This window comes from Manacus candei, unplaced genomic scaffold (genome assembly GCF_025592945.1).
Source record: "Manacus candei isolate 608988 ecotype Guabito, Panama unplaced genomic scaffold, ASM2559294v1 h1tg000452l, whole genome shotgun sequence".
NCBI lineage: Eukaryota > Metazoa > Chordata > Aves > Passeriformes > Pipridae > Manacus > Manacus candei.
In genome coordinates this window covers 12,378-23,101 of record NW_026138500.1, presented here as the reverse complement: position 1 = coordinate 23,101, position 10,724 = coordinate 12,378, and the positions used below count along the sequence as shown (strand labels likewise).

Sequence of the window (10,724 nt, the reverse complement as noted above, 5' to 3'; positions counted from 1 at the left end):
CTAATTCAGGGGGAGCTGATCAGCATGTAGCTTATCAATGGAAAGTTGTACAGGACTTGCAATCTAATGTTGGCAAATATGGCATAAATTCCCCTCAGGTTATGAGGCTGCTAAGAGTTTTAAATGCTGATTTACTCGCTCCCTACAATCTTACACATCTGGCACAGGTCCTATTTGAACCAATACAGTTGCAATTGTTTATGCAGAAGTGGACTCAGCTGGCTAATCGGTCAGAGCGAGAAAATCGCCTTAAGGCTGAAGGGGACCCTTTGAGAGGTGTAGGTGCACAGGCTTTGATGGGACTTGGTCCATATTCTAATCCAGATGTTCAAGCTGCTTGGAACCCTGTTGTGCTCCAAGAGGCTCAAAAGCTAGGCATGACAGCCTTGTTTCAAACAATGAAGTTTCATCCCTGAAGCCGAGATATACGGCTATTAAGCAGGCTAATGGGGAACCATTTTTACAATTTGTTGAAAAATTGGCTCGGTCACTAGAAAAACAGGTAGAGGATGAATCCTTGCGGGAGAAGCTTTGTTTGCAGCTGGCACGTGACCAGGCTAATGCCGATTGTAGCAAAATTATCGATTCTTTGCCTGCCCAGCCTACTTTAACTGATATGATAGAGGCTTGTTCTAAGGTGGGATCTGTTGACCATAAGATGTCTGCTTTAGCAGCTATCTTGCGTCCCCCTCATAAATGTCACAACTGTGGCCAGGAAGGGCACTTTAAGGCACGGTGTCCTTGGGTGAAAAAGAAGTTTCATGAAGGAAATGTTGAACCTTTTAAGGGGACCTGCAATCCCACCCCAATTCCTGCAATCCCACCTCAACTCCTGCAATCCCACCCCAACTCCTGCAATCCCACCTCAACTCCTGCAATCCCACCCCAACTCCTGCAATCCCACCCTGAGCTGGCATTTTCATGCTCACTTCTCTGAGCATTCACAGAAGCCACTGAGACCCACAGCACAGTAACTGGGATGAGTCCCAGGTGGCAAAACAGCAGTGTAATTAAAGTTCCTATGTTGTGCACGGGGCTCGCTCTATCCTGCTCCAAGCACAGGTGCTGGTGGTTCTGCAGGCGGGGCACAGCCACGCCCTGGCATTGCCAACGCCACTTAGCACCGAGACCACTGTGCTGCCAGTTACTAGCCTCCATCTGACAGTCACAGAGTTCTGTATGGAAGTAGTAAGGCATTCCTGCATTCTGCTGTCATCACACCGCCCTTCCTGAAGGCTGTACTAAGGGCCCTAAATTAATGAGCAAACCTCGAAGACATTATTTCCTTCCATGAGCAAGTGGAGAAGTTGTGGGAATTGGGGTCTGAAGTAAACATAATCGTCATTCTGCTCCCTTCTGTGTCCGCACAGGGAGCTGGCTGGTCTGCCGCGCTGCCAGTCCGCTCTGACCCCTACTCCCCGGACCGAGCGGGAGACGCAGGAGGCACCGCACGCACCGCCCGTTCCCCATACGCGGGGGCGCTTTCCTCGGTGAGTGCCGGTCCCCGCTCTGCCCGCCCTAGTGCCCCCCGTCCCCGGCGGCACCGGACCCTCCGTGGCCCCTAAGATGGCAAGCGGGATGAATGGCTCGGGTGGCGGCGGCGGCGAGGAGGAGCCGGGCGCCCGGCACACGGGAGACGGAGCCGCGCCCCACCAGGAGCCCGGCGTGCTCGGCGCGGTGGCGGGCGAGGACGGATGCTGGGCCGTTCCCGAAGCCGCGCCACCTGCTGCTGCTGCTGCGGCGGCGCTCGCCCAGCGCCTCGCTGTGCCCGGCGCCCGAGGCCGCCCCCGCGCCGGGCCGGGCCAGTGCCCTCGGCGGCCCGCGACGGGCAGCCCCCCCCGGCGGGCCGCGGCGCCGGCGAGGACGTGAGGAAGTGCGGGTACCTGCGCAAGCAGAAGCACGGACACAAGCGCTACTTCGTGCTGCGGGCCGAGAGCCACCTAGACCCCGCTCGGTTGGAGTACTATGACAGCGAGAAGAAGTTCAAGAGCAGCCTGCGGGCGCGGCGGCGGGGCTGCTGCGCTGTGCTGCCCCCCGCCAAGCGGGTCATCCCGCTGTACCAGTGCTTCACCGTGAGTCGCCGCGCCGACGCCAAGCACAAGCACATCATCGCCCTGTACACCAAGGACGAGTACTTCGCCATGCTGGCAGAGAACGAGGCCGAGCAGGAGGCCTGGTACCAGGCCATCAGCGAGCTCATGAGCCAGAGCAAGAGGGGCTTCCTGGAGCAGGAGGACCATGCCGATCAGCAGGTGGACGAGTATGATGAGCGCTACGGGGCTGCCCTGAGGCCTGGCACCATGTTCAAGGAGGTGTGGCAGGTCAACGTGAAGCCCAAAGGGTTGGGACAGACGAAAAACCTCACTGGAGTGTACAGGTTGTGCCTCTCCAGCAAGGCCATGCACCTCGTCAAGCTGAACTCGGAGGTGCCCTCTGTCCAGCTGTGGCTGATGAACATTTGCTGCTGTGGACACTCAGGGAACTTCTTCTTTATTGAAGTGGGCAGATTGGCCTCTATTGGGCCTGGAGAACTCTGGATGCAAGTGGATGATTCTGTGGTTGCCCAGAATATGCACAAGATTTTTCTGGATACCATGAAAGCTCTAAATACCTTTGCAGAGTTCAGTCCCTGGAACAAGAGGCATTCTTCTGGTGGTGGCAGAGGTACCAATCCCATGTCCTTCATCAGCACCAGGAGGCGCTTGGGCAACCTGCCCCCCAGCCAGACAGGCTTGCAGAGAAGATCTAGAACTGAGAGTGTTGCTGGAGGGACTCTTCCTACCACCAAAAGCAACAACTCCTATCACTTGAGAATATTCAGTGAAGGAAAAGGAACCATGGCTAGACCTTTTAGGTCAGTGACTGGGAGTATGATCCACCTGAATACTGCAAGGATGAATTTGGGCCGTCAGGAAGGGAGTGGAAGGTACATGAGAGCTGCTTTCAGCTCATCTTACCACACCAGATCTGCTTTGCTGCCCATTTCTCATTTTCCCTCCACTACAAGTTCCATCAGTGTTTCTTCCAGTAGTGGCTATGGCTCTGCTTCGGACATGCTGACCAGGTCTTCTAGCTCATCTGTTTGTGGTTCCCTGAGTGATGGAGAATTTATCTCCTCTGATGAATATGGTTCCAGCCCTGGAGATTTCAGGTACTTTCGGGTCAGGAGTAATACACCGGATTCCCTGGGAAACACACCACCTCTCAGAGAGGAGAACTGTCTGAGTGAGTACATGTCCATGAGTAAGCAACAAGTAGATGATGGCTCAAGAGATGATTATATGGAGGCTGAAAAGTGTTTCAGGAAAAGAACTTACTCGCTAACAAAACCAAATTCTGTAGCAGTGCAACAGAAGACAACACAAACTACGGCTTTGTTAGATGAAGATTCTTCAGGAAATCATGGGCGATTACTTTACTCTGAAACACCAAGATCGAAAGATAACCATGAATTGGAGTACAGTGATACTAACCTTGATTCCATGTGTAACCAAAGCAGGAGTCAAGCCAGGGATGATGGATACATGCCAATGATGCCAGGAGTTGCATCTTCTCTATCCAGCACCAGCAATTTGCCAATGACTCCTAAAAGCATGTCTGTTCCAAAACAGATCAACAATTCCTGGTCACCATCTCAAGTTGACTCTCGAGGATATATGATGATGTTTCCAAAGGCTGGCTCTTCACCTGTACGGAGTCCTTTAACTGGATTTGGTTCTAAAGGAAGTAATGAGAAGACTGTAAACAATGAGTATATGGATATGTCACCTGGTAATTCAGCTCCAAAGCACCCCAGTGATTCAACACCACCTCAGCTGTTTGCCGCCGAATCTGACAACGGTGTGAAGATGGATAGTCTTTCTTCCATTGTTAATAGACTCTGCATTGTTGATCGATATGCTGGCAGCAGTAGCTTCTCCATTCCTGGCTCTGACCTTCCTATGGGACCGAAAGTGATTCGAGCTGACCCTCAAGGCAGGAGACACAGCTCTGAAACGTTCTCTTCTGCCAGGACTGTGACGACCTCGTCCTCTTTCTTTACTGATAGTGCAGATGGGTTGGCTGAGGGCCCATTTCAGCACAAGTTGGAAGCAGGTAAAACATCCACTGATATACAGATGAACGTGCTTTAAATTCTATAAGTCAAAACCGTGAGGTTTCTGAAGTCTAAACCAATATGGGTTAAGGGGCCAAAAAGATAGTTTCTTGTATGGAATTATTTTTTATCTTAAGTTAATCTGTTAGAACAATTTGTAAGCTGTTTAGGTTTTCATTAGTACATCCACTTGTAGAGTTCAAATGGTGTGGTAGCAGAGAGTGGCCAATAGCACAGATGTATTTATTTTTTTGTGTGGGCATGCATGGGCAAAGGGTATGGCTGAGGAGAGTGTAACTATGTGGGTATGTGGCTGTGTAGTAACTTTCTTTGACAGTCATGGCAGTAGAGGTGAAAGAAAAAAGTAGTGCTGAATGCTTTCAGGTGTTGATGTCTAAAGTGGTTGGGAAGAACCGACGGGATGAATTAGAACAGGTGAAACTTTGCGTAGAAAGGAATTCTTGGGAAAGGTGATTTGAAAGGTGGGGAGCTTTTTCATTAGTCATGAGTGACACTGCCCTTTCTCTTGGTTGTGTTCACAAAGAATAGTTTGGCTCACTCAAGCCCCAGACCTGTGTCTGCAAGCAGACACCACCCAGCAGAGGAAGAGCAGGGCAGGTGTATATAATACTTCCCAAAAACATACACCCAGCCTCTGATTTTCTTATTTTTTTTTCAGCTTGGGGGATTTCCTGAGCCTGATATAGTTTGTCTGTTTTATAATCCTTTATGGATCTTTAATCCAAGTACTTTTCCAATCTCTCTTTGATCCTGTGTAAACTCCTTGTATCCATAGCAGCCTGCGATCAGGCAGTACACACTGCATGCAGACCTTTGTCCATTTTGGACCCTGCTCTGTACCAGCTTTGTTGAGCAGCCCCCAGTTTGTGTAGTGGAAGAGATAATGAACTCTGCCTTTTCTCTCCAGGCCACTTAAGGTTGTGTAGATGCTGTAGCCCCCTCTGCCATACACTTGGCCAGTGTGCTGCCAGCACCTTCCTGTCCTGCCCACAGCACGGACCTGTGGTATCATCTGGGCTTTTTAAATGTCCTGCTACATCCCAGTACTTCTCTGCAGGCTGAAGGATTCTTTTAGCTGTCTGTTCCTCACTGGGAAGCTGTGTCACACCTTGCAGTTTTGCTGCACTACTCAAACTCTTCCAAGTATTCCAAGTCCTTTCAGAATGAGGGAAGCAGGGCAGTGCTTGCAGACGTGTGCCATGGCTGTTTTCTTTCTTATTCATTTCCAAACAATTTGTAATGCCCAGTTTGCAGCAAGAGCACAGGCAGAGGGTATTCATCCCTATTGGCACTGAGGGCTCCTGACCTTTGTCTCAAGAGCAGAGTGAACTGTAGCAGGTGGTATTCCTGGGAGCTGCACAAACAAGTTTTGGTTGGGTTTTTTTCTTGGCTAAAATTTACTCGTGTTTTCTGTGGTTCAGGAGGTCAGGTGCAGTATCTCACACACTTGCTGTGAGAATGCTTTTTCAAAAGCAGAACTGTTTTTCATTTTTCTGTGACATGAAAATCTGAAATCTTGAACTTCTCTGTGTTTGGAAGTGAAGAAGAGTTTATTTCTAGTATTGTCGTTTTATCTTGTAATAGAAAGCTTAAAAATCTCAAGCAAACAAACTCAAAAAACCCCCAACAACTTCTTGTCAAGCTGTCTGTGCCATTTGAGTTGGTGTTAGGCCCCTGCCAAAACTGCATGCAAGTTTACTAATTCTAGGAATAGTATCAGTAGAAGAGATGAAATTAGGGAGTGTGCATAAGGCCTTCCTAGAAACAACCCTGCTGTTTATTCAAACAGAAAAAGATGCCACTGTTGCAAAAGATAAGGCATTTCTGCAAAGTGAATAAAAATTATCTTGAAGCATGGGAGAGGTTTTTAGCTCATGAAACTGCCAAGCACCACTAAATAACAAAACCATGTTTTGATGGAACAATTGTGGATAAAGATTATTTTTAAGAGTAACTTTGTCTTCTAAATTTTAGAAATACAGCTTGAGGAGAAGTCTCATTCACTGGGATGTGTTGTTACCAGTTGCTGTGTTTAAATAGTTTATCCAGTGAAAAGTGGGTCATGTAACAGGTTTTTTTAAAAGAAATTGTGATTTTTTTCGCTTGTGGGAAGTCAGTAAAATTACAGGTACAAAATGTGTTCATTAGTTCAGTTTGAGCATCGTTAGTTTGTTGTTGGCTGAAGAGAGTCCATGGAACATGTGCTCAGTGGTCAGCAGGTAGTTGAACACCTTGCCCAAATTGGAATGTCTCTTGTGCCAGGGCCTCGTTTGGGTCACCCAGGCACAGTAACTGCATATGTGATGGATGCAGCCAACATGCCAGGTTTTGATTTGTGTTTGTAGACTCTGTGTCTGTGTGTGCAAAATAAGAAGGAATTTGGCTTTTCTCAAATAACACCGCTTGCCTCTAGCAAGGTCTAAAGCTATGCCATTAAAATAAGAACTCAAAGAAGTAGGACAATGACGTGGGATAGTAATTGTGTATTCAGTAAAATTTGGGGCAAAAAAACTTCTCAGTAATTTGTGAAGAATGTATTTGGGCAACTGAGCCCCCTCCCAGGCCTGCATGCTATGGGGAGGGCTCCACGTGCAACTTGCTGCCGTGTTCCTGCCCCGGCCCGGCCGCCTGAACGTTTGTCTTTGGATGCCACGTTGCGTCCTGAGGTTGTGCTGGGTTTGGTGCTTTCCTGAACAACAGGAATATTGTGTGGCCATGTGCACAGGAAAGTCTAGGGGTGCTCTGCTGCTTTTGATCTGCATAAATCAAATTAATTCTGATTTCCCCCTAACCTGAAGTTCAGGAAATGGAGAACTTCGGTAGTGTTCTCCAGAAAGCATTAAGCTGTCTTAGTCTTTGACATGGAGATTTTAATCATTTAATTATCTTAAATTAATATCATCTGTAAGCAAAGCTTTTATCCTTTTAGGAATCAGTTGCAGAATTATGTCAGTAAAAGCCTTTCCTACAAAAACAGGTATTATTTAGAATGGATTTCTTTGAGAGAATTAAGGTATGTCTGCTGTGTTCTTGAAGCCTCTCGGTGTGTTTCAAAGTGTCCTGACTTGTATGGCCTTAATAATTCAGATGCAGGAAATGAAGTATGAATTCGGTATATTCTCATCTGATACATTTTCACGTGGAACACACCAGGGTGCAGTCTAGTGAATTAAGACTGATTTAATTCTCTGCCTCCAATTTTTATAAAACTACTGATGATTTTTGCATAGAAAACTTGCCGAGTGCTTTTCTAGTGTGTTCCTTAATTTTAAAGAAAACATTTTTGAGCAATGGCATGCTGCCATCCTAATTTAAATATTTGTCCTCTTAGTTTCTCTTCTTCCCTTATGATCTTTTTCATCTGATTGATTGTTCCTCAGCAAAATTCAGACAACTGCATGTAGTTTTATAATCTGATCCCATCTTAAACTTATGAATTGAAAGTAGAATTGTGTAATGAAGAGAACATTGATTCAATTTTCCAAACTTTGCTTATATATTTTGAGAGGTGATCTGTGAAAATGTTTGGATGCTTTCTAGACTCATTTTCCTTATTAAACATTCATAGAAAGTTGAATTTATATTGTTGTCAATAGTTGAAACAGTAGAGCTCAATTTTGAAGAAAAGCTGAAGCTTTTGTGCAGAAAAAGATAGAAAAGCCCAGTGTAGGGTGCTATAGAAGTTTTAGGGCGCTAAAACTTCTTATAATAGTGTATTTCTGGGCTGCTTCAAAAGTTTTTTTGCAGAGGTTTTCTTGAGTTCAGGTTTGTGTTGCTTGTTTGTTGCCAGGATCAGTTATCAGATTTTTATTTTTTTTTGGCAGATTTAGCAGATTTTCTTGGAAAAGCTCGTGACAGTGCAGGAACAGCCATGTGTTTACACTGCAAGTGGAAGTTATCTTCAAACTTGTCATGTCTTCTGATCTGGCCGCTGAGTTTTATTTGGTGGCATTTATGTTTTGAGAACTCCAAGGGACTGCTGGGGTACTCTGTGAGCATTGTGCCTCTTGTCTCTGCTGGTTCACATCTCATAATTTTTTCACCTTTTAGGAGAATTTTTTCATCCCATTCTCTGACATCTTCCTTTACTGTTCAGTGACTGCTGAGTCAAATCCATTCGTATGAGATCTGTAAAGAAATGCTAATCTGGCTAATTGTTAATTAGCAATTCTCATATTTGTACTATTAGCATAGAAGATTAATGGCTGATGAATCTTACATTGTGGAGACTAAAATAAGATCATCCAGCTTCCCGGAAGCACTGCTGTTTTCTTCGAGCACTGCATGGCCTCATTAGTTTACCTTCACCAACTGGTTAATCAAAAAATAGAAGCAGATCAGGTGTGGGAGAGAAGAGCCACCAAGAAGCTTAATGTCTGAGTGCTCTTGCAGTGTCCCTAAATAAGCCCCCGTCCCTTGCAAAAGATCCTTCTGCTGAGGAGCCGCCGAGGTGGGATCCGCCAGTTGGCTCCGGGTGTCAGCAGCACAGCAGACACTGGCCTTGTTCTCACTTACATTAAACCCATTTTACACCTCTTTGACGAACAACTTCTCTTGTGGTGTAGGAGCCTCTCTATAAACCTCAGTGGTGCTCAGGTGGCCCTGAGGCCCTGCAGGCAGTGGCAGCACTCAGGTGTGAGAGGCAGTGATGTGGGTGGTGAGCATGGCTCTGGGGGCTGTGGGGGGGAAGTGAAAGCATCAGCTGGAGCTGCTGGAGCTCCGTGGTGTGGAAATCATAGTCAGGGCCCGTGACTGAGTGCACAGCTGCCTTGGGCTCTGCTGGAGACCCTGCTCCTCCCTGGGTGCAGGCTGCACTGGTCCTGCATTGGAATTCTGTGGTGCCTGGAGGTTGGTGGTGGGTGACATGTGGGCCTTTGGCTGTGGTCCCTCTACAGCAGGAATGGGCTCCTGAGTGCCACCCTTGGGAATAGGGGTGACTGCAGCACTTTGTGGGAGGGATCTTGCAAGACCTCAGTCTCCTCTTAGATTTCAGATGGAATTTTTTTTATGTGGTCAAGTTTCACAAGTGGCTCTTTACCTTTTCTATTCTGATACTGATATATGTGTTCAAATCCATATATTTGGATTTGACATATATATATGTCAAATATATATTGACATATATATATGTCAATTTATATCTGTATTTATCTGTATATATATAAATGTTTGATGCCTTTATCCCAAAAAAGAACTGATGACTCAGGGCATCAGCCAGCTGTAATGCTCCAACTGCAGTCCTGAAGTTTCCAGCTTTAACAATGGGATTAAAGTAGTGGTGACAACCAATAGCTCCATGTCTGAAAGACTCAAGGCTTTATGAGATTGTCATCAGGTTGTAGGTAATGTTTATGTGAAACTTCCTTATGTTTATTTACAGTTCCAGCAATTCTGTTTTACCTAAAAAAAGAAGAGGAAGCATGCTGAAGTGTAGTTTATAATGGGGGGGGGGTGTTAATGAGCTTTTATTTAGGAATTTTGGAGTTTTGGGTAGGGGGGACACTGCAGGGAGGTTCTGGGCCTGTCCTACCACCTGGGCTGCAGTAAAACTGTATGTTTGAGCCAGAACTTCCAGGGAATTTGTGAGCTGGGGTGAAACTTAGCCGAGGATACTTTTTTCTGGTTTCTTATAAATTAATCTGTGCTAGCTGGGGCTCTGCTCAGACTTACCTGGTGTGCTCACTTTACAATTGATTGTTGTGCTGCTGTCTGAGTACACCAGGCTGCTTCAGGGAATTAAACTTAGAAGTTAAACTGGTGTTGGGGTTTTTTTCTCTTAAACTCTTGCCTTTCCCCTCCAAGTATCTTCAATGTAAGATGACATTGAATTATGAAAATTTTCAAAACTTTTTAGGTACAAATACTGAGTTCTGCCATATTCAAACAACTGGGCCATTGCTCTTCAAAATGTTTTGGGGATATGCTCGGAGAGATTAGAATAACTTGTCAAACAGCTTTCAGGTGTGCCTTGTGTGTAAGGCGTGGAGGAAAAACGTCCTGACAAAAGCAGAGACAGTTTTTGAAGTTCCTTTTATGTGAGCTTACAGGTCCACAGCAAGGAAAGGGTGGGAGATGCTGGTAAAGTTAATTTTTACTGAATATAAGTTTAATATAGAAGCTTTAACTGTTTTAGTGTTTGACTTGTATGCATCGTTGAGGTGTGATTCATTGCAAGCTGTGGTGCATATTTTCATTCTTTGGTCTTACAACAAAATAATATTTTTCTAAAGAGGAAAATTGTTTCAAAAATAATAGCTTCAGTTGGCTTTTGTGAAAACAAAGTCATTGCTGACCACATCACGCTCTGTGTGTGCCAAGCAATAGCTTTTTGTAGTGATCTTATTATGTCTGTGAAATAACACAGTTGTGGGTGTCTTTTGGCCACCTTTTCCTTGAATTGTGGAAAACCAAGTTACTGTACTTTTGAAATCATTATGTATTGGAAAAATGAAACTCAGCAACCCAGACGTTGGTGTGGGCTGTGTAGGGATAACATGGAGTTTCCCCTGAAGTGGAAGGACCCCTTTACTTCCACACTGCTGCCAGCCCTGCTGTCACCTTTGCCTCTCTGTGTCTGGAGCCATGGGCAGCCTTTGCCAAGGGCTGG

At 45.9% G+C, this 10,724-nt stretch overlaps 1 protein-coding gene across 1 annotated transcript; it reads left to right on the top strand.

Annotated features, from left to right (window-relative positions):
* Positions 1-1,566: 1,566 nt before the first annotated feature.
* LOC127465623 (insulin receptor substrate 2-B-like) lies at positions 1,567-4,133 on the top strand. Its single transcript, XM_051776138.1, is given in 3 exon segments — positions 1,567-1,691; positions 1,693-1,804; positions 1,806-4,133. Coding segments are annotated over 3 exon segments (2,565 nt in total).
* The last annotated feature ends 6,591 nt before the right edge of the window (positions 4,134-10,724 follow it).